General features: G+C 47.0%; 1 protein-coding gene and 1 non-coding gene across 3 annotated transcripts; both read left to right on the top strand.

The window, feature by feature from the left end:
- The first annotated feature begins 114 nt into the window (after positions 1-114).
- GTF3C5 (general transcription factor IIIC subunit 5) lies at positions 115-20,444 on the top strand. 2 transcript variants are annotated; one of them, XM_004476002.4, is made up of 11 exons: positions 115-572; positions 2,813-3,032; positions 4,549-4,747; positions 11,987-12,182; positions 13,433-13,537; positions 15,243-15,357; positions 15,876-15,956; positions 16,221-16,318; positions 17,623-17,705; positions 18,692-18,834; positions 19,757-20,444. In XM_004476002.4, the coding sequence occupies exons 1-11, from the start codon at positions 429-431 to the stop codon at positions 19,945-19,947; spliced, it is 1,575 nt and encodes a 524-aa protein (XP_004476059.4). In that variant the 5' UTR covers positions 115-428; the 3' UTR covers positions 19,948-20,444. The 2 variants fall into 2 exon arrangements, with proteins under 2 accessions (XP_004476059.4, XP_058158115.1); XM_058302132.2 differs by having other exon boundaries at positions 403-552.
- Positions 20,445-22,525: 2,081 nt separating this feature from the next.
- Positions 22,526-22,696, top strand: LOC111759854 (U1 spliceosomal RNA). The gene has a single exon (XR_002793715.2). It is a non-coding gene; the product is annotated as a U1 spliceosomal RNA (small nuclear RNA).
- The last annotated feature ends 278 nt before the right edge of the window (positions 22,697-22,974 follow it).

Here is a 22,974-nt window from a genome sequence, read left to right as displayed (position 1 = left end):
AGTCCAGGTTCACAATTGGCTGAAATCTATAGAAATAGAGGGGCACCTGGGGCCCTCCTGACTTCTCATTGGCTAAAATATAACTCCGACCAGGGGTTTTCATTGGCTACGGTCGTGGGCGGGGATGGTGATTTACAATCCTACCCGTCCCTCGTACGCTGGTGTTGGAGACAAGCCCTTGCCACGCGCCTCGGGCTAACCCTCTTTATTTTAAACAGTTGAGGCCGCCACGGTTGTTTTGCCCAAAGCCCTGACGGCGTCCCTCGGGCGTCTGTTCTCTCGAGATTTTCGGGGGTGGCGGAACCCGGAGGTTTAGGGATACGCGAGCGGTGTGGGAGCCCGGAACGATTCCCTCACGGAACCACTTTAGTGAGACCGTGGAGAGCGCGGAGCCAAGGGCCGCGGCGGGCTCGGCCAGACTGTCAGGGATGGCGGCGGAGGCGGGGCTGGGAGCCGCTGTCCCGGTGGAGCTGCGGCGGGAGCGGCGCATGGTGTGCGTGGAGTACCCGGGCGTGGTGCGCGATGTGTCCAAAATGCTGCCGACTCTGGGCGGTGAGGAAGGCGTTTCCCGGGTAAGGAACTGGGAGGCTTCGGAAGCATGGGGGAGAAACGGAGTTGCGGAACTGCGGCTGCAGGGTAGGGACCGCGGGGAGGGGGTGTGGTTTCCTCGGCAACAGAGAACTAGGCGGGCCCTGAGCAGCCAGTGGGCGAGGCTTTGCCTTCCCGGACTACCGGGAAAGGGCCGCTATTTCCCTGGGAGCGCAGTGGGGGAAGCTGTAGGGGGGATATTTTCCATTCCATTCTCACCTACGAAGCGCACCCTGCCTTGAACGCAGCTCCATTGCAGCTCGGCCGAGTGCCCTGGGATGTCTTGTTCTCCTTCCACGGACTAGAAACCTGAGGCACCGGGTCATTAAGGCCATTGACCTACCTGAGAGAGGGCCGGGTGTTACGTTAGTTAGGATTAAGAGTAGTAATCTTATTCTGAGCCTGGTGAGGATGTAGTTTGTTTACTTTTGGTCCTTGTTAGAACCCTACCCGGTAGGAACTGCTATTATCCATATTTTACCAGGAAATCGAGGCGGCTTGTTCAAGATCACACAGCAAGTAAGGGGGCTGGGATGAGCTCTTACATTGCGCCAGGGTCTGTATAAGTACTTTTTATGTACCAAATCTTGACAGGTCTCTTTTTTCAGAGAGACTTGCCTGGCTACCCTAATGTGGCCTCTAGCAGTTAATACCTGCCTGCTCATCCTGTTAATTCCAATCTGAAATTAAGTTTTAACATATTGTCTGTCTCGGCTCCTTGCCCCTGTGACTAAACACCGCGAGAACAAGGATCTTGTCTGTTTGGTACGCTACTGTACTCCTAACATCCCTAACAGTGCCTCACTACATAAGTATTTGTCAAATGCCTGATTGGGTCTTCACAACAATCTTGTAAGTTAGGTACCCTTATTATCCCCCTACCTCCCCCCCACTTTTTTTTCCCAGATAAATAAACAGGTAATAATGGTTACGCCACACAGACCATACATGATAGAATGAGAATTTGAACTCGTGCATGCCTGGTTATAGAGTCTGAACTTCCTTATCCTTTATGCACATTGAAGAGCCTTGTGCTCATCATTAAGCACAGGATGCCAGGAGAACCCCAGCCCCTTGTGTTTTGTTCTTTTAATGCTGACTTAGTCGCATACCTTGTGCCCTTGACAAGACCCTTATTCTCCCTAACCCCAAGGCTATCTGTACCCAGCTACAGTGTGAGTCCTTTGGGAAGGGAACCTGGTCATTCATTCATTCCACTGTTTTCTGAGTGCCTCCTCTGTGCTAGGCCCGTGTCTGCGGTTATTCCCACCTAGCAGAGCTCAGAGATGTGAGAAGGGGATTTCTGGGGTTTGGGGTTCCTTTTAACCATCATTCATTCACTAGATATTTCTGCAATACCTACTAAGGGTCAGTCCCTGTCCTGGGTATTGGGGAGCCAGCAGACTAGCAAATAGATGATATTGTTGCAGTGCATGTGGTTGGTGCTTTTATACACAGGCATCTGAGGCTCGATGAGTCCCTCTTACCTGGTATAGGACAGGCATTCATTCATAATATACGTGACATGTGTCAAATGTTTACCACAAGGCACCAAGCTAAGTATTTCACCCATACTTCCATTAATCATTGTAATGATGCTGTGAGATCTGTACTGTTCATCTCTCTATTTTAAGGGGAAGGAACCAAGGCATGGGGAGGATAGGTAACAGCTAGTCAGAGACAAAGTGATTACTACTGATTCTTTTAATCTTTGGACCTTGAAACATTTGCATATGAGACTGAATACCAAGACCCTTTGGGGTGGGTAGTTCCTAGAGTAGGTAGCTTTGGCTAAGTCATTCACCTCCCCAATCCCCCACCCCTGCCAAACATCAGTTGTCTCAAAGGTAAATGCAAGGGTAATAAATAATACCTCCCATGAAGCATTGCTAGAGAAGTCACATAATGCCCCACATTGAATAGGTACTTGCTAAGTGGTAGCTTTTACTTTGGTGGTTATTATAGCCAATTGAACCTCTTCAAAGGAAAAGACTATTTGTCCTCATTTTCTCCACTTAGATACTTGGATTTATTTTAAAAAAAGGAAAAAGAATTTTAAAAAGGGGTCTTTGGGAAGTAAGAGCTCAGAATAAAACATGAGCCTTCTGGTGCTTCCTGGGTTACCTGTATCATGATGAGATTTTTGCTAAGAGAGGAGCAGCTCCCTGCCAGGCTCTTATCATGTCACTGCTTCACTCCCATCTTCTTTGGCCTCTTACCATAGATCTACGCAGACCCCACCAAGAGGCTGGAACTGTATTTCCGGCCTAAGGACCCCTACTGCCATCCTGTATGTGCTAACCGCTTCAGTACCAGCAGCCTGCTGCTCCGGATCAGAAGAAGGACAAGGCAACAAAAAGGGGTACCTGGGGCTGAGACCTCCTCCAAGGTCACCTTTGAGATAGAGATCCTCGGCATCATCTCCACTATTTACAAATTTCAGGGTAACTGTGCAATCTATTCTTGCTACATCTGTTTATTTCAGGGTCTCTTGTCCCAGCTGCCTGCAGGAGTTGGGCAGATCATCACCACGAGTGAAGCAGGCTGGGATATGCCCAGGTGGTAAGGGGCAAGGGCTGTGTGGAACTGCAGAGCACAGGCCTCATCCAGGAGGCAGCCTCTCCTCCCTCCAGGCAATCAGTTCCCACGGGGACTTGGGCTTATTGACATCCAATCTTCTTAGTTCTTAGGAGAAACTAGAAATCTAGAGTTCTGTCGGACATCTCCAAATTTGTAATAAAACTGTTGTGAGGGGCCAAATAAAACTAGTTGGCATTCTTTGTGATCTATTAACTTTAATTTAAAAAGTGTAAATAAATAAATAAATTTCATTAAAAAAAAACTGGTTAGCAAACCTCTAATTTTCAACACCTGTTTCTTAGACACCTTCTCTTGGGTTTGACAGCTGCTGATCTTGTCTCCCCTTCGAAGCCTTCCAAGATCACCTCTGCTCCTTGGGACCTATTGTCCTTGGAACGCTTAGCAGACTGGATGTCTCCTGTGGGGTCCTCAGTTGAGTTTGTTACCTACAGAGAGCCCTAGTAAGGAGGCAATAAGGTGGGGCGGGGTAGTGAGGGGTACTGGGGGACATGTGAAAGAGCATAGGCTTTTTGGAGTTGTACCTACCTGAGCTCTGCCTATTTCTTTGGACAGGAAATGTAGCTTCTCTCTGCCTCAATCTCCTTGAGTGTGTATGTGTTTGGTAGGGGCCAAGGAGCCCTGAGTTCATTAGGTCCTCAGGAAGATTCATTGAAATGATGCCCATTAAAGGGCTGGGCCTGGGCACATGAGAGGCACTTGAAAAATTAGTAACAAGTCTTAGAATTGTCTGTGGTGGCCACTGACAGTTCTAAGACAATATAAATACAATAAAGATTGGAAAGGGGAAATAGAGAAGAGAGGGGAGAAGAAAATGGAAACAAAAGGACCTGTGGTCACATGAGGCTGAACATTTTGAATGTCATTTGTTCTGGTGGAAGGTGGTAATCACGAAAGAGGACTCTTTCCCAGTACAGGGGTTTCCAAGTGATTCGTAAAATGTTGTACTTCATATTTTTAACTCTCCAATTGAGCTAGCATCTCACTACCTCACTACCTGGACCAGCAGCTTCAGTCTCACCTGGGTGCTTGTTAGAAATGCAGCCTCTCTGCGTCTGATCATATACACATTACATTTTGAGAAGTACTGACCGAGACTTTATGTTCACGTATCATGTACCTCCCCCAAAAGATTAAGTTGCTTAGAAGGGCATGAGCCATGTTTTCAGAAGCATTTCTGAAGGTAGTGTTTCAGCTCCTGCCCTTGAGTGCCCTGGCATAATCGACCACACCCACTTGCTCAGCACCCTCCCAAAGGAATGTGGGGCTTTATGTGTGGTATTTGCCAATTCCTGGATAGTGTCTCTAAAATGTGGCTTTCCCTGGCTATGGCAAGTACCATCTATCTGCCTCTCTTTCTAGGAATGTCTGACTTCCAGTACTTGGCTGTGCACACTGAAGCAGGTGGCAGGCACACTTCAATGTATGACAAACTGCTCATGCTTAAGCCTGAGAAGGAAGATTTCTTCAACCAGGAGCTGCCGCTCTACATCCCACCGCCTATCTTCTCCCGGTTGGATACCCCAGTGGACTACTTCTATCGACCAGAGACACAGCACCGGTAAGGCCCTCCTACTTCACATTACAGTGTCGGGGCTCAGAGCAAGGGCCCTGGAGTTGGAGGGTCCAGTCTGAGGCTTGACTCTACTACTTACAAGTTGGGAGGCCTCCAGCACACCACTTAGCCTTTTTTCGCCTCAGTTTCCCTGTCTTTAAAAATGCATTAGCAATTCTACCTACCCAACAGGGATATTAGGATTAAATAAAATAAAGCATGCAAAGTTTTCAGAACACAACTGAGTAGAGAAAAAACCCTCAGCAATTGGTGGTCGATGTGAAAACAAACTTGGCTTCATTCCTATGCCCTTTAAAGTACAGAGAACCTGGCTGCAGAAATGGTCACTTTGCCATAATCCTCTGGTCACTGCTGACCAGCTGCTCTCTAGCCTTACTATAATGAGACCAACGAAGAAATGTTACTTGAACCTCCCACATGGACCCCTTTCCTCTCTTGGGGGTCCCATGCCAAGTGATCTCATAGCATGTGTTCTTGGATCCAGCACTTGCCTACCTCCTCTGCCCCTCCTGGCCTTAGGGTCCCCTCTGTCCCCTGGGAGAGATTGCATGACATCTTTACAATCCCTCTGCCCCCTCTTCCTCTGCCACACACACTTGCACAACTTCAGCCCCAGTTCATCCCAGCTCTTTGCCATCTCTTGGTTTGCCTCCATGTAGCCGGAGGTTGCTGCAGAGAACCACCCAAACCCAGACCCATCTCTTGGTGCCATTTCCCTCAAAGTGGTTGTGACTGTGAACAAATCTTGCTTGTTTGTTGTGTGCTTCTTTTTTTTTTTTTTTTTTAAAGATTTATTTATTTTATTTAATTTCCCCCCCTCCCCTGGTTGTCTGTTCTTGGTGTCTGTTTGCTGCGTCTTGTTTCTTTGTCCGCTTCTGTTGTCATCAGCGGCACCCGCTTCTGTTGTCGTCAGCGGCACGGGAAGTGTGGGCGGCGCCATTCCTGGGCAGGCTGCTCTTTCTTTTCACGCTGGGCGGCTCTCCTCACGGGCGCACTCCTTGCGCGTGGGGCTCCCCCACGCGGGGGACACCCTTGCGTGGCACGGCACTCCTTGCGCGCATCAGCACTGCGCATGGCCAGCTCCACATGGGTCAAGGAGGCCCGGGGTTTGAACCGCGGACCTCCCATATGGTAGATGGACGCCCTAACCACTGGGCCAAAGTCCGTTTCCCTGTTGTGTGCTTCTTTATGACCTGTGTTGTCCTCTAGAGCATTAGCTCTGTGAGGACAGGCTCTTGATATCTCTTGAATAAATGGTGGATTTCTTCCACATTAAGGTTTGTGAAAAGCCAGGTATATGTGTATCATAACTCATCTCCCCACCCCCCCTTCCCCAGAATATGCTTACCTAACAAGGCCATAGGCAAGGGTTTGCCTTTTTTAAAAAAATGAAATGAATTATTTAATTTATATAATTGTGAAATAATTAGAGATCCCAAGGGCTGTTAGAAAAGCAGACCTGGACATTGTCAAAAGTTGGTTTTGCATTGGATTCCAGCTACACATACACATGAGGAAATAGGGGTTCTTTGAGTAAAGCCCAAGACCCAATGGTGTGAAAAAAATGAAAAAATTAATTTGAAAATACCTAACTTGATAATAATAACATCTACCCCTTCCACATTCCTGTAAGAGAAATGCTGCACATACATTTTATGCCAGTCCTTACAGTGACTCTACATCCATCCCCATTTTATAAATGAGGAAGCCAAGACCTGGGTTAAGTAACTGACCCAGGTCACATAAGCCAGTACATGAATCCAGGTCCAACTCTGCAGGACTTACTCATTGCTCAATACCACACTGTCTTTACTTTTGTTTGCTTTTCTCAAATTACACATAAAAAGACAAAAATAGAAAATGTCTTAAATTTTAATGTATTCTCCCTGAAGGTCTCTTGTTCTCTGCCATAGCTCTAAACCTAGAACAAGGCCTGGCATGGGAGAGGTCCTCAGCCAGTATTTGTGGACTGAGTGAATGAGTAAAAATAAACAAAAGGAAAAAAGTTTTGAAAAATGGTCCATAAGAGGTGATCTTTGTTGAGGAATTTTACTGTAGCATGTTTTTAGCTTCCAAAAATATGGTGAATTACAGGCCTGCTGACTTGGGTGGCCGTGGACTGTTTCCCTTCTGACTGGCCAGGGACTGCCAGCTCTTCTCAAGCCCACAGCCCCAGCAACCCCATGTTTAGCCCAGTGCTTCCAGAAGCAGAGCAGCTGGTGATAAGGGGTCCTGACTAGACACTTCAGGAGCCAGGCCAAGGCCTTTTGCCTTTCCTTGGTGGCCTTGCTCAGATCTTTCCCCATACTACTGAGAATGAATTGGGGATATCTCCTTTGGACTTGAAGACCCATCCCCAAAAGCACTTACCTAAGGTGTAGAGAGACAGGCATCCTACGGGAATGGGCACCATGAACAAGGTTGACTCTTCAGCCTTTAAGGGAGTCAACTTTATGTACTGACATAGGATGTATCCATGATTCCTTGTCCTATGACTCAGGCAGGTTTTCAAGCAAATGCAATGGTATAAAAAGAAATTGTAGTGTGATAATAGATGTCTACAAAAACCTGGAATGTTAGGCCCTGAACATTTCTCTCTGGAGAGGTGGGAGGATGGGAACTTCTTTCCTATCTAAATATTGCCTTCACTAGTACTTCATGGCCTAGGGCACTCCCTGGAGCCCAGCATGGATAGACAGTGCAACAGAGAAGTTGCTGGTCTGGGGCTGGGAGTTGGGAGTGGACAGAACACAAGTAAGCAGATCAGTGCGTCGTGTCCAAAGGAGTGCCATGGGACAGCAAGCACGACTGGGGCTTAGTGGTGTCAGGGAGGGGCCTCTGAGGAGGTGATATTTGAAACTGACACCTGAATGATGACAGAGTCAGGCAGGTAAAGATCTGAGGGAGAACATTCCAGGTCAGGGGATTGGCACATGCAAAGGACTTGAGATGGAAGTGTGTCTGGCATGTTCAGAGAACAGCAGAAAGGCTCGTACCCCTGGAGCACAGTGGGCATGGGGAGGGTGGTAGAAGTAAGTGTCTTTTAGCCCCTGGAAAAGGGCTTAGATTTATCCTAAGGACAAGGTTTATTCTATACTTAAAAAAAAAAAAAAACTTGCATTATGGCAAGTTTCAAACATAGACAAAATAGAATTGTTTACTAGACCCCCAGGTACCCATCACCAGCTTCAATAATTAGCAGTTTTCTGCTGTTTTGTTTCTTCTTTCCTGATTCTCCCCGTGCAACATCATAGGACCTCAGTGAGAAATGTATTAGTGTATATGTCTAACAGACTTTTATTTTACCAAAATGTGATACTATTAGCATACTGAACAAAATTACAAATGTTCCTTAATAACCATCCAGTACCTGATACTTGTTCAGTTTTCCCCATTTGTCTCAAAAATGATTCAGGAGCCAAACAAGGGCTACAGGGTGCTTTTGATGGCTGTCGCTCAGGTCTGTTTAATCTACAACATTCCCTCTTTCTCCTTTTTTGTTTTTCTGATTGCAAGAGTAAATTATGCTTGTTAGGGAAAAAATAAAAACTTTATAGGTGATGCATGTGACAATGTGGATGAACCTTGAGGACATGATGTTGGGTGAAAATAAGTTAGACACAAAAGGAAAATATTGTATGATCTCACTATTATGAACTAAATATAATGAACAAACACACGGTGTTAATATCTAGAATGTAGGTCGCTGGAAGATAGAACAAGGGTAGAGAATGGGGGCTGGTGCTTAATTTGTGCAGAGTTTGTAAGAAGGTTGATTATAAGTGTTTAGAAATGGATAGAGGTGATGGTAGCATAATATTGTGAGTGTAGTTAACAGTGCCGATACCTAGGTGTAATTGTGATTGAAAGGAAAAATTTAGGGTTGGGTTTGTCACTAGAAAGAAAGCTAGGGGATGAAACATGGGACTGTATAACATGATGAACCCTGTTGTGGACAGTGAGTGTGATAGTACAAATATAAGCCGTGAATTAGAACAAATGTATATCACTCTTATAAGATGTAAATAATAATAGTGGTATATAGACAAAACTACACTGAAAGCAACTATGGATTATGGCTGGAGAAGGACAAAGGGAGTGAGAGGTGACTGCTAAGACTTGGGTGGGGAGGGGTTTTTTTTTTTGAGAAATGAAAATATTCTAAAATTGATAGTGGTGATGAATATATAACTTTATGATTATACACTTTGTTGTACACTTTGGAAGGATTTATGGTATGTGAATATACCTCAGTAAAATTGCTTTAAATAAAAAACAAACTTTATAGAAATGTATACCTGAGAAGAATCAGGTCCTATCACCTCCCTGTGTCTGCACATGGAATGATTCCTTTGGCATTGAATTTCCCATTAACATCTTCCCTAAGCGTGGTACATTTGTTACAATTGATGAACACATATTAAAGTGTCGCTCCTAACCATGGTCTATAGTTTACATGATGGTTTATACTTTGCACCACATAATTTTATAGGTTTTGACAAAATATGTAACAGCCCGTGCCTGTCATTGCAATGTTATGCAGAACAATTCCAATGTCCCCAAAATGCCCCATGTTACATCTATTCTTCCCTCTCCCTCCCCTCAGAACCACTGGCGACCCCTGCCTTTATTTCAGTGTTACAAGTTCTTCCATTACTAGAATAATTGTAAGTCTACTTTAGTCCATAGTTGCACCCCTTCCTTATATTTGTTGATTCCTCAATCTTGAGAATTTGGGGATGGTGATGCCCACTCTGCTTCTGATAAAGCTATGTGTTTCTGAAATGTTTTCATTCAGTTCCCCCCACCCCTGCCCACCCCACCCTCACCCCCACCCCCACAAGCAAATTCCTTTTGTCAGAAACAGACAAAAATGTATCAAAGAAACTAGAGCATCCTTCTGCCCTGCTGGTTTCTGGCACTAGATGGCAGGGTGTGAGACACTTCTCTTCCCCATAGGGCCAGCTGGCAGCTATTCCCAAGCCTCTGGGGTGAAAATGAGGTAGGAGGGCCGGGCTGCCCTTGGGCACACAGGCCCCTCTTTCCTCCCCATTTGATTTATCAATTTTCCAGCATGTGGAAAGAACCTGCCTTTTCTCCCAGGGCTGCTATTGATTTTTCTGCTTTGCTGGCCTTCCTGGGTACAGAAGTACAAGGCAAGGTCTATCTAGGCTTGGCCGCTGCCTCACTGGACCTGCCTCTGTGTCCCCTGCATCTGGATTTCCTCCTTCCACACCTGTGAAAACCCGCTTTTAATTAACTTGCGGGTCGCTGGGACTCCTTACTATCTTTTGGGGGAGAGTATCTGAAAAAGTTTTTAAAAGGATAAAGTAGCATTTTATTTTGTATCATTGTTTGAAACTATACACACAGTTTAAGTTGTTCGTTCTTTTTTTTTATATTAAAAAGCAATGCTATCAGTGCTGGATCCACAGGCTGGGTGGGCAGAGGAAAGACTGGGAGGCTGGCCTGGTCACATCCCTCCTTAAGGCAGTTCAGCCCCTCCTACTCCTCAGGTGAACCCTCCAGGGTGGTCCCGCTGACTTTGCAGTCGGCTCCCCTCACCACCTGCCAGTTCTCTGTGCACTTTAGAATCATGGTGACTGCACACAGATGTCTGAAGCCCAAAGCTGTGGCAGTGGGCAGGGGGCCAGTGGAGGGAGCCCCAGGACCCTGAAACCACAATGCCAGGCACAGGCAGGCTGCCCAGCTCCCTTCTGCTGCTCTACACAGATGGGCTGCTTGGCCCTGAAGCAAGTCACTAGGGGCTTTCCTGCGTGGGGTTGTCTGGGATTTGGGAGAGGTGGTTATTGAAACAACCTCTCCAGGATGGTTTCTCGTGGATTTGCATAAAAGCAAAGACACAGACTTGATCCCATCTTTTTGTTTTTCAATGTGAAAATCACTTTGTTGTTCTAAATGTGAAGATGGTGTGTACTTGTGGGAAATTAAGGCAAAATGGAAACACATTAAAAGTCATATAATAATCACCTGTACATAATTGTATGATGTCCAGGATATACTTTAAAATATACTTGAAAATAATTCAGTGGGTTTGGGGCAGGATATACATAAAACAAGATTAGCTCTGTGATGAAACTTATTGAAGCTGCTAATGAGGTAATGTTTTGTTTTAATATATTTTTCTCTGCTTTTATATAATTTGGTGTTTCTGAAATCCCACCATGAAGAGGTAACCACTATGTGTATTTTGGAAAACATTCTCCTAGGTGGGTTTTGTGCTAACACAGAGAGATAGATCTGAGAATGCCTGAATTTAGAACCCTTGCTTTTTATTTATTTATTTAACCTTTTCCAGAGATTTTTTTTTAATTATCTTTTTTTTAAAGTTAATAGATCTCTCTTTTATGACGATACCATTGGTAATGTCTTTTGTTCATTTAGTCACTTACATGTTGTCAAGATGCTCCCAGACCAAAGACTTGATGTTGTGTGTTTGACAGGTAGCAGGGTGGGTGGGTGGTTAAGAATGTGGACTCTGCAGCCAAACTCCCTGAGTTGGAATCTCAGCTCTTCAGCTTCCTACCTCTTTGAATTTGGGTAGATTTCCTAATCCCAGTGTCCTCAGTTACTTCATTGTAAAATAGTTCTTCCTTATGGGATGATTTTGAAGGTTAAATAAGTGACTCATGTACAAGTTAAGTGTTAGGAAGCTTAGACCTTATTGTCATTGTCCATTTTGACAGCTGACCATCTTCTGTTTTGTGGCTGTGCCGTAATTGATTTCATCATTTCCTGGCCGATGGGCATTTAAACTGTCTCCAGTTTTCACTAGCTGGACAGTACTGTGCATGATCTGATGCCATTGTAAGGCCACCAGCCTTATCTTAGGATGTGCTTCCCCATACCCCAGCCTCTGTGAGGGGGTGAGGGGTGAAGGGGGTAGATTCTGTGGTTCATCCAGATCTAGATGGGAACTTTTGGCCTTGCCCAGCTTCAGAGCTGCAGGCTCCAGAGCTTCTCTGAGCCCACCATTGGTAGTCACTGCCCTGTTCTCCTGCCTGGTCATCAGCCTGAGAATGTAGGCTCCTGCCTTTGGCAGTCAGCTCTGAGATCCTTTCCCTAATCCAGATTGTCAGGAAAAGGCACACAAAGACAGGTCCCTGGTGTGTCAGGCTTGGTGGGCTCCAGTCTGCTCTGGCCAGGCCTGCACTTGTGGTCATCCTCTGTGCTCCAGCCCTCACTGGCTCTCTCTGTCCCCAGGGAAGGCTACAACAACCCCACCATCTCAGGCGAGAACCTGATTGGCCTGAGCAGGGCCCGGCGCCCCCACAATGCCATCTTTGTCAATTTTGAGGAGGATGAGGTGCCTGTGCAGCCGCTGGAGGCTGCAGTCCAGACGTGGAAGAGAGTCTGTACCAACCCTGTGGACCGGAAAGCAGAGGAGGAACTGAGAAAGGTGAGCCCCCCCCCCATCCTGCCCACCCTCTCTATCCTGCCCACCCACGGGTATCCAGCCTCTGGCCACCTCATATTTACTCAGCTGTTCCCTGTCAAACCTACATCAACATGGATTGGCTGTGCTTACTTTTTTTAAACTGGGTTAATTTAGTACGTGGGAAATTTTTACACCCAGATGTCATGTCTAAAAGCCATGTGAAATTAAGCTCTGCATTCCTGAGATTGAAAACACTTCTTAGATTTTTTAAGAGGTCCCTTTGGGATGGTGAAAAAGTTGGTGTATTGTCCAAATGCAACTTAAATTTGGAGCTCTGGAGTCCAGTAAGTTTTCATTTCATTTACCCATTCATTCATTCCAACTAACCAAAGGGAGCATCTGCTGTGGGCCACTCCCTGGCACTATCTTCCCTCTTCAAGTTGGAACTCTGTCCATCTGCACTGCCCTGGGAAAGAAGCAGCATTCTGCCTTCTCTGGCTTGCAGGTTCTGTGAAGACTGGGTTTGAGGGGGGACGGGCGGGTCCTCTCTTCTTTGTGTCTCCCACAGGCCTGAGCAAATCACTGGCTAACTGAGGCATAGGACCCTTATGATGTTAAGTTGAAGTTTAAAACTATTCCCTTAGAAAGGCTTTTATTTTGCAGAAATTCTGTGTGGATACTTTATTTAATTTCTAGCAATCACTCCCAGTTGAAAAAAAAACAAAAGCAATAAAACCCCACTGTCCATGGCTCCTCATTATCCTCTGGACATAGTCTGCATTCCAAACATGGCTCATAATGCCCTTTCTGCACCAGCCGTCTGCTCTCTAGCCACACTGCGCCTTTTGCCCTGGGCAAGGCCGGCTCAGGCATCCTGCCCCCTAGGTTGGGGGCTGCTTGGGCTCCCAAAGCTCCCAGAGCTCCACCACTTCCCTCTGAGGCCCTGCTCTAGCTCCTCTGACTATCTGCCTCCCATGCTGGACTAGGAGCTGCACGAGGACAAGGGCCTTGTCCCCTGTGGTCATTTCACTAGACCCTGGCAGCTGCAACTGACACATCCTGAGAATGCAGTCCCTGTTTCTGAGTGAAGTGGTGAGTGACTAAGTGCCACAGCTATGGAGCGATTCATCCCTGCAGAAGCCTAGGGAGTAGGTTGTTCAGGCCATTCCTCTTCTGAAATTGCCCACATGGGCCCACATCATGCTGGGGAGCCTGGGCAGGGGGCATAGCAGCATGTTCTCATCTTAGCCTCTGTCCTTGACCCTCCCCAGCTGTTTGACATCCGTCCAATCTGGTCACGTAATGCCGTCAAGGCCAACATCAGCGTCCACCCTGACAAGCTCAAGGTCCTGCTTCCCTTTTTGGCCTATTATATGGTGAGTGTCAGCCTACCCCTCCTACCTTGGCTTCCACCCAGATTGTCCTTGATCACTGATGTGACGTCTAACAGTGACAGCAAGAGCAGGTGGTTCTCTGTCCTAGCACCCCATGAGATGGCTTTTTAAAACTAGTAAGATTTTCACCTCCCTGTGTGCTTTTGGAAAAGTTTCAGTACTCTTTCTACCACCTCCTCAGTAACACACTTGGCCATAATTGGATGATTTTAGGATTAAGATGTATTACCTGACTTTTAAGTAAAAGGATTATATGCTTTTAATGGCCTTATATTGAGAACTTCCTAAGAATTAGGCCTTGGGTTAAACACTATATTTGCAGATATTGTGATTTTTACAAATTGAAGCTTTGTGCAACCCTGTATCAAACAAGTCTATTAGCACCATTTTTCCAACAGCATGTGCTTACTTTGTGTCTCTGTGTCACATTTTAATTGTCTTACACATCTTTTCTTCAGACACTAACTTATTGTACACTTAATAGACTACAGTATAGTATAAACACAACTTCAATATGCACTGAGAAACCCAAAAATTTGTGTGACTTGCTTTCTTGTGATACTTGCTATACTGTGGTGGTCTGGAACTGAAGCCACAGTATCTCTGTGGTATGTCTCTACATCATCTCCTCTATTCCTCTCTGGGAAGGTGGTGACAGGATTCTTTTTGTATCTGAGGAAAATCCTAGGTTTAGAGAGGTGATGTGATTTTCCAGGGTTCTACAGTAGTGGGTGACAGAGCCACACAGTGACTCTGGCCTGTCTGGGTTTAGAACCTGGACCCCTAACCATAGTGCCCAGTGGGTAAAGGTTTGGAGGGTGGGGAAGGCACAGATCCACCTTTGATTCTGTCCAAGGGCTCGGGGATAGGTGTGTCGTTACTGAAGTTCCCTAAGTTGCTGGTAGGACAGGGATCCTGTGTGCCTTAGGTCCCTTCACTGGAGTGTTAGGGAGGCCAGCATAGATGTGTACGTGAGGGACGATGACAGGTGGTGGGGCACAAGAAAGGCTTGTCACTTTGGAGATCCCTCTTGTCCTGTCAGACTCCAGACAGCCAACATCTGCCTTTTAGCAATGGCTTTCTAGATAGAAAGACAGGACTTTAGGAGTCCTTTGGGGAGTGGAGATAGCTCAAGCCATTGGGTACCTCCCTCCCACATGGAGGGTCCCGGGTTTGGTTCCCAGTGCCTCCTAAAAAACGGAAAAACTAGCATGCAGTTAGTGGACACAGAGGGTGAACAGCAAGTGCAAACAACAAAGAGGGGGAGAAATAAATTAAATCTTAAAAAAAAAAGAAAAAAGGAGTAGCATTTCGGGGCAGAACATAGTCAAATGATTTATCAAGCATTTATTGTGTGCTAGGTGCCATGGAAAAGACCGCTGGCATTATCTCAGTTAAACCTCACAAAAACTATGAGAATAGGTGCTGTTATCATCGCCATTTGATGGGAAACCCAAGGTCTGGAAAGGTCCAGCAACCTGTTTGAGGTGACAGAATCTGCACGTGGCCGAGCTGGGTGTGATTCTAGGGCTTTGTTACTCTTGGGGTACTTGACCTCTCTGTGGGGTTCTGCCTCCACCTGACCACTATGGGACCTGGGCCTATGTCTTTGAGGAAGCCAGGGATTGGTAGATGTTCACCAGGGACACCTCAGGATGCCATGTCCTTGACCCCACTTTATCTCCAGATAACAGGCCCCTGGAGAAGCCTGTGGATTCGATATGGGTACGACCCCCGAAAAAACCCAGGTGCCAAGATTTATCAAGTCCTTGATTTCCGAATCCGTTGTGGAATGAAATATGGTAAACATCACTAAAACCTTTGCTTTCTATCTCTTTCATTATCTTTCAGTTTCTGGCATTCTCTTTTGTAGTAGGAATATATCCATATAGTGAGAATAAAAAAATCTTTTTCTCTCATGTTGAGAATCTGTTGGCTACAAAGTAGCATAGAAATTAAGATCCAAACTTTATTTAGTCCTGGCTCAACCATTGACCAGCTCTGGGACCTTGCACAAGTTACAAAACCTTTCTGAATCATTCATTCGTTTATTTAACAATTACTTATGGCTCATGTAATATGTGCCAGGAATCTAATAGATTCCTGTCCCTACATCTGTGGGACATTAATGCAGACAAAGCCCTAGCACCCAGCCTGAGGTGTGAAGTGTTAGAAAGTGCTGGCTTTCTGCTACTCCCAGTGGCATGGGAACCTGGAATCCCCTTTCTGAACTGTCCCCACCTCAAACATGAAGCCAGGCTGTTTGTCAGATCAGGGTTCTGTGCCCACTCGCACTTGACACAACCTCCCTCGTATGTAGGTTATGCCTCCAACGACATGCCTGTCAAGGCGAAACGGAGTGCCTACAATTATAGCTTCCCCGTCACTGTCAAGAAGACACGTAAGTGGCTCAAGATTGTTTTGAAGAAGGCCACCCTGCAGATGGAGGAGTGATTTCACCTCACAGTAACACCGAGGAAGCTGGAGCATCTGGATAGCCAGAGGAGGAGAGGCTTCCCAAGGAAGTACCTCCAGGAACCTGCTGGCCAGCTCTCAGCGAGGAGGGGAGGGGTCGGGCAGGGGGGTGCAGGCAGGGTAATGGGGAGGAACACCTTCCACCCCCTAGTCTGCCATATTCCAACAAAGTGCCCTTGTCCCCTCGCAGCCGGTCAACTTGTCACCATGCATAACCTGAAGGAGGGCCTGGACCAGTCAGGAGTGGCTGGTGCATGGAAATCGACCTCCAACAAGTACAAGCTCAAGGTGGGTGCCCCTTCAGCCCTGGGAGATAACTGCTGGGGAGGGAGGCGGGAAAGGGAGAGCCGATGTTGTTCATCTCCTTTGTACAGGGCCGTTCACCCAGTGTCACAGTGCATCCCCGAGAACCTTGTGAATCACACCAGGTGGGGGGCTTTGATGGAAGGTAGCTCTGCCCATCCAGTGCCTATGTATACCACTTCTACCTTCAGGAACAATCACCAAAAACTGAGGGTGAAAATTCAGGTGCAAACCACCTGGGCCAGCAAGTACTGAGACCCTCCATGCAAAGAGGTGGCAAGCCACAGAGAGGGTCTGACACCAGCTGCACTGTGTGGACGCCCTTCATGTGCCTGGCCCTCCATGAGGCACGTGGTTATCACTGGATGATCAGAATTTGGCACATACATGAGGGCAGAGCCAAACCAGACCACCTGCACCCCAGCTATGGGCTGGACATGTGGTGCTGTGGTGGACAAGGAACCTAGGGCCGTGCCCTCTGGGTTCACTTTTCATTAATACAATTGCTGGCAGTAGTTGGCAGTTTCCAAAGGCCTTCCCCACACTTGAGCTCCTGTGAGCTGCCCCAAAGTCCTAGGGGAGGTAGAGCAAGTCTTGTCCCCTGCCCTGAAAGCACCTGCCTAATATATTGGGTGGTACAGAGTGTCAGTGCAGCAGAAGGAGGACAGGGAAGAGCAGAGACAGGCAACATGGATGGACATTCTGTCTTTCAGTCTTATCCTAGGTCCTGTGTCTACTCTCCCAGGTTTTTCAGACCTTTGCTCTCTTCTAATTGAGTAGCTACTGGATCGTTGTTTGAGTGACCTTCCTTCTCTTCATGGACTCTAATTTCTAGGCAGTTATTCCTATCTCTAGTACTACCTATCTGGGTTGGGATAAGAGAACACTGATACTCATTAGGCCCTACTTTCCTCTGGAGAAATATGTCAAGGCAGCTTGCAGGTATACATGCAATGACCAATTAGTAGAAGTTGGCAAGAAATGAAAGGGCAGATGCTGCAGGAAGGCACAGAAGGGGGAACCCAGCATAAGAGTAGTGCCAAGCTCCATCCCATAAACTCCAGAGCCTGCCACACTTGACGGTCTCAAAGCCCCTGGTGGCTCCAGAGGACTCTGGCTACTTCTTCTGCCCCTCCCAGAATCTCCTGGGGGAATTGGTGCTTGTTTACACCGTATCTTCTCACTGACCTCTGGCCCCTGGGACAACCTGCAATTGGGGATCTCCCCACGACCCCACCTTAAAGGAAAATCTGCTTACCTTGCCTGTCTCTCACCCCTCCTTTCCCCAGGACTCCGTCTATATCTTCCGGGATGGGGCCCTGCCACCTTATCGACAGATGTTCTATCAGTTATGCGACTTGAATGTGGAAGAGTACGTATACGAGAGAGCCCTCAGACACTGAGGTGGGGAATGTGGGATGGGGAGTAGTGCTAGGGACTGATGTGTTTTCTAAGTGTTCATTTTCTCAGCTTTAATTTCTCAGCAAGAAGATGCAACTATCTAGGAGTTAGGCTGCTGCTGATAGATTCTGCTGTGTTTGAATTGTTACTGCCCTCAGGAGCAATTTCCAGTGTCTACCTTGAATTGTACAGCTAAGCAGCCAGTTAATTCTGTGTAAAAAGCAGCAGCACTGGGGCTTGGCATAGGCATTTCTTGCTGTTGACTTTGGCCCTGATCTCCTCTGTTGCCACATGAGCATTTGGGGGTGCAAATCCTACTCTTCCCAGGGCTGACTTCCCCTTTGCAGACACAAAAGGGCCTGGGCCAATAGTTCTTAACCTTTTTGAGTCACAGGTCCCTTAGAGAGACTGACATTCATGAACTACTTCCCCACAAAAAAGTATAGATACCCTGCAGGTGGCATATACTTTGGGGGAGTTCATAGACTTCCTAGGGAGAACTCAGCCATGGAGGGGGAGGGGCCTTAAACCTCAGCTGAAATCTCCCTATGTTACTAGAAGATTCTAAGTCAGAATCCCAAGAACTTTTAATTGTTCATAGTGATGTTTTAAAAAATTGGTGGATGGTGATGGATTTGGGTTGGAAGAAAGTGAAGGAGGTGAGAGAGTGTATGAAATACTCCTTAAAAATCTGGTGAATGCTACGAACCTATATTCACCAGAAAAGTGTGCATGTATACACCCCCATCTTTGTATCCAGAGACCACCTAGTGTTAGGACCCATTGGGGGATATAAGCTTGAACAGATGTTCTTCGTAATCATATTCATCTCCATAGACTTCTCTTTGAGTGTTGTTTTCTAAACTCTACCCCACGTCTGCCAAGACCATTTACTGGTACCTATTAGCAGATCCCACCCTGGAATTTCATATCTCAGCCCTTCTCCCCTGCCCTCAGGTTGCAGAAGATCATTCACTGCAATGACGGAGCAGAGAATTCATGCACGGAACGGGATGGGTGGTGTATCCCTAAGACTGGTGACGCCCTGCGGGATGCCATGTCTCTCATGATCCAGCAGACCATTCGCTCCAAGAGGCCTGGTGAGAACTACTTGTGGTAAAGGGAGGCTTCAGAAACCTGGGACCCATTCCCTGAGAAATTGCACCCAGGTGGGACCATCTTACCCCTGACCCTGCTGCGAGGGTAGCCTTGTGAGCTCAGCCCAGGAGCCAACATCCCCTTGAGCTGCCAACTTGTTCTGTCAACTTAGGCTTCCTGAGGTGGGAGTCATGGCATGAGGACCTGTCTTAAGAATGTAGACAGAGGCCCAGAAGAGAGGGACTGGAGCAGAGCAGGTGTTTCGAGCCAGGGCCTCCACTTTTTGCCCTGACACTAGCCCACGTCCTCCAGGTGCATGTGGGCACAGTCTGCCTTTGTCTTCTTCCCCTGGGGAAAAGCAGGGACAGAAGGGATCCGTGGTCCCTGTTGCCCTGAATTGCATAGTGCTGATAAGGGAAGTGAAAAGAGCAGTGAGCAGCTGCTGGGCTGTGGGTATTATGAGGCTGGGAGGAGGGAAAACAGGAGGACCTGTCTCTCAGGGGAGTCCCAGAGCTAGCCATACCTCTGTGCATCTGGCAAAAACAGGAATTCTTAGCCTTGGTTAGGACACAGCCCCAGTTTGAGTCCAGTCAGGGGTATAGATCCTCTACCCAGAAAAATACCTTCATAGAAATGGTGTAGGTATTTTGGGGGGTCATGGAGCCCTTGAAGCCCATTCATGGCTCTCCCACAGGAAGTGGTTTTCAAACCTGTCTGCTTCAGAATCCCCTAAAGTGCTTCTTAAACTAGAGATTACTAGGTTCTACCCTATACATCTCCAAGTAGTTTCTCCAGGGCTTGAGCCCTGACACCTGTTGTTTTAAGCAGGCTCCCCAGACCCCTTGGGGGCATGTTCTAGGGGCCCTGGGGACTGCTCAGGAAACCCTGCATTACTACATACACGACCTTGTGTCCTGGCCCCAGCTCTCTTCTCCAGCCCTGCCAAGGCTGATGGTGGGAAAGAGCAGCTGACGTACGAGTATGGGGAAGAGGAGGAGGAGGAGGAAGAGGAGGAGGAAGAAGAGGAGGAGGAGGAGGAGGAAGAAGAAGAGGACTTCAAGCCATCGGATGGGAGTGAGAACGAGATGGAGACAGAGATTCTGGACTATGTGTGATGGGGACCTGAACTCAAGATTTGGGCCTCCCTACCTGAGCAAGGCAGGTGCCTGGGCCTAAAGTGGAAGCCAGGGTGAGCCATGGGTGTATAGTGCCATCCACCATAGCAGAATGACTTTGGGAGGTCCCTCTCTGAATAGCTGGGGTCCCAGCAGTGGGTACAGCTATCTCTGGCCCTGGCCATGACCTGATGCATGGTGCTTCCCTCTGGCTCTGTTTCATTGGGTACATTCCCCAAAGATTGTGCCCTGGCTTGGCACATCTATAAACCAGCCCATGGTCCTGCTGGCTGAGCCAGCTGAGTTGGTCCAGCTGGGGAGGGTCTGGGTTTGTCTTGGGTCTCCTGCTCAGGTGGCAAGAATGATATGAAGAGCCTGGTCCATAGTAACAGATGGTCAAAAACTGTCCTTGGTTTTGGATCCCATCCATTTGGAGTAGCTTTGGCAAAGGCCAGGCCCAGCTGAAATTGTCTTTATTAAATAAGTTTTCCTTAGAAGTCTTGATGTCTCATTGGGAGTGTTGGAGCCAGAGGAGAGTTTCCTCTTGCCTTGGACCATAGAGCTTCTGTGGTACCATCATTCGTTCATGCTTTCATTCATTCACTGACCTCAGAGTGGACAAGTTGGGACGATGGAGAACAGACCTGCAGCCCCTCCCTTCCAGTCATGTAGCATGAGGTCAGCCAGAACTAACCCCCGATCCCCAGTCCCAGTGAATCCTGCTGCCTTCTTTCACCCCATGCTTTTCCAAATAGGTGAGTTCATGAGCATTTCACTGTGCATCATACTCTGTTGTTTCGTGGATTTCCGTCTAAAGCACAGAGGCATGTGTTCCTTGATGGGTATAAGCTTGCCAACCCCTGGAGACCACTCAGGCCTACAGAGTGGTAATGCCTATTTCCTTGCAGAGGGAGCCTGAGACAAGAGATAAGCCCTTTACCCTCTTCCTCTGTCCAGCAGACCAGGGAAATTTGTGTGACCAAAAGTCTCTTCAGTAGCATGATAAACAAAATAAAGTCATGTTAATACCCAAGTCCAAGAGCCTCAGGCAAACTCCATCTTATTGATGGGTGCTTCCTGGAAGCTCTCTCCCATGATAAGGTCAGGAACCCCAGTAGCTTACAGTCAGCCTGAAAGGACCAGTCCTGGGTACCTGCCTTGGAGAAGAGAAGTTGCTGAGCCTGACAGGCCCCTTGAATGCCCCATGCCCCCTGCTGTTGCCAAGATGATGGGACCTTAGCCAGAAGCAGCTTTCCCTCAAGGAATGCTGGGCCCCCTGCTTAGCCTTGCTTCCTTCTTCATCTTTTTGATGACTTTTCCTGCAGGGACCCACTGGAGTCCTCTCTGCCAGTGGATCTCAGTTTGGACGACTCCCACTCTGAGCCATGCTACTAACACTGAACCTCAGAGGGAGAGTTATCTAGGTTCTAGTCCTGTCTTCCCAGAAGCGCCCATGGTCCCTGTAAATCTGAGAAAGGTGTGTGTGGGACAGGGACACTTCCTCACTTTACCTAACCTCTGCAGCTAACCCTTAGCTTCATCCAGAGTTCAGGACAACGGGTGGGTCCTTTGCCTTAATAGCTACCTAATGAAAAGGACTTCTTGAGCTCTTCCCAGATTTAAACACACACACACGCTGGTTCCCCTGTTAGAAACCTAAATACCTGCATTTTTAATAGCTTTTTAAATTATGGGAAATGTTAAATGTACTGAATATAATGGGCCCACTTTTAACCATTACCCAGCTTCAATAGTTAGTATATTTTCCAGTCTTGTTACATCTATTCCCATGTTTTGTTTTTGTTTTCCTGGGATTGTTTTAAGGAAATTCCATACTTCAGTATGTCTCTCTAATGCATAAAGACTTTTCTTCTAACAGTATCACAGTGCTGTTGTTACACCTAAGAAAATTAACAGTAATTCCTTAATATTTCATTCTGGTCTGCATTCATATTTCCCTGATTGTCTCAAAAATTGTCTTTATGGGAAGCGGACTTGGCCAAGTGGTTAGGGCGTCCATCTACCACATGGGAGGTCCGTGGTTCAAACCCCGGGCCTCCTTGACCCATGTGGAGCTGGCCCATGCGCAGTGCTGATGCGCTCAAGGAGTGCCCTGCCACGCAGGGGTGTCCCCGCATAGGGGAGCCCCACACACAAGGAGTGCGCCCAGTAAGGCAAGCTGCCCAGCGCAAAAGAAAGTGCAGCCTGCTCAAGAATGGCGCTGCCCACACGGAGAGGTGACAACAAGATGACGACGCAACAGAAAAAGAAAAACATTCCTGTGCCGCTGACAACAACAGAAGCAAAGAAGACACAGCAAAATAGACACAGAGAACAGACAACCGGGGTGGGAGGGTCGGGGGAAGGGGAGAGAAATAAATAAATAAATCTTTAAGATTTATATACTTTTGGGTCCGAATTCAAATGGCTCCAGGCCTACCCAACCTTGTTCTACCAGTATTTTACTTTTATAATGATGCACATATATTACTTTGATAAAAATTAAAACTAAAGTAAAAGAAGAGGAAGATTTTCTTCCGAGTAATATCATCTATAACTTTAAGGGTAATCGTTATACATACTTATCTGGCAGGGGAGATACCATGATCACGAAGGTGGTTTTCCCATGGCGGGGCTTAACCTCAGCACTCTGAATGTGCTGACCCTGCAATTTCCCAAAATGTGGGAAACTGTGGGAAACTCGTCTGCATAATTTGTGGTAGTGGGGGACTGCATTTGCAGTCTCCCCAAAAATTTAAAGTTAAAAATAAAAAAAAATAATAAAGGTACTGGTCTACTCAGACATTAATCTTTTGAACACTTGATGACTGTTCAGAAATGACTAGAGGTGAAGAGTCTGACATGTTAGGGCATTAAAGAAAAGTTGGCTTTAAGAATGAAACCATTACATGACTCTTCCAAAAGGCAGAGATCCATTCAAAAGCAACTATCCCAAATGCCTTATGTTAAATAAAGCACTTGAAGGAAATGTTTCAAATTTTATATTTAAGGGGGAAGGGGTGGTGG

This window comes from Dasypus novemcinctus, chromosome 8, assembly GCF_030445035.2.
Source record: "Dasypus novemcinctus isolate mDasNov1 chromosome 8, mDasNov1.1.hap2, whole genome shotgun sequence".
Lineage (NCBI taxonomy): Eukaryota > Metazoa > Chordata > Mammalia > Cingulata > Dasypodidae > Dasypus > Dasypus novemcinctus.
Note: the sequence above shows the minus strand (reverse complement) of the source record. Positions and strands in the feature narration are given on the sequence as shown.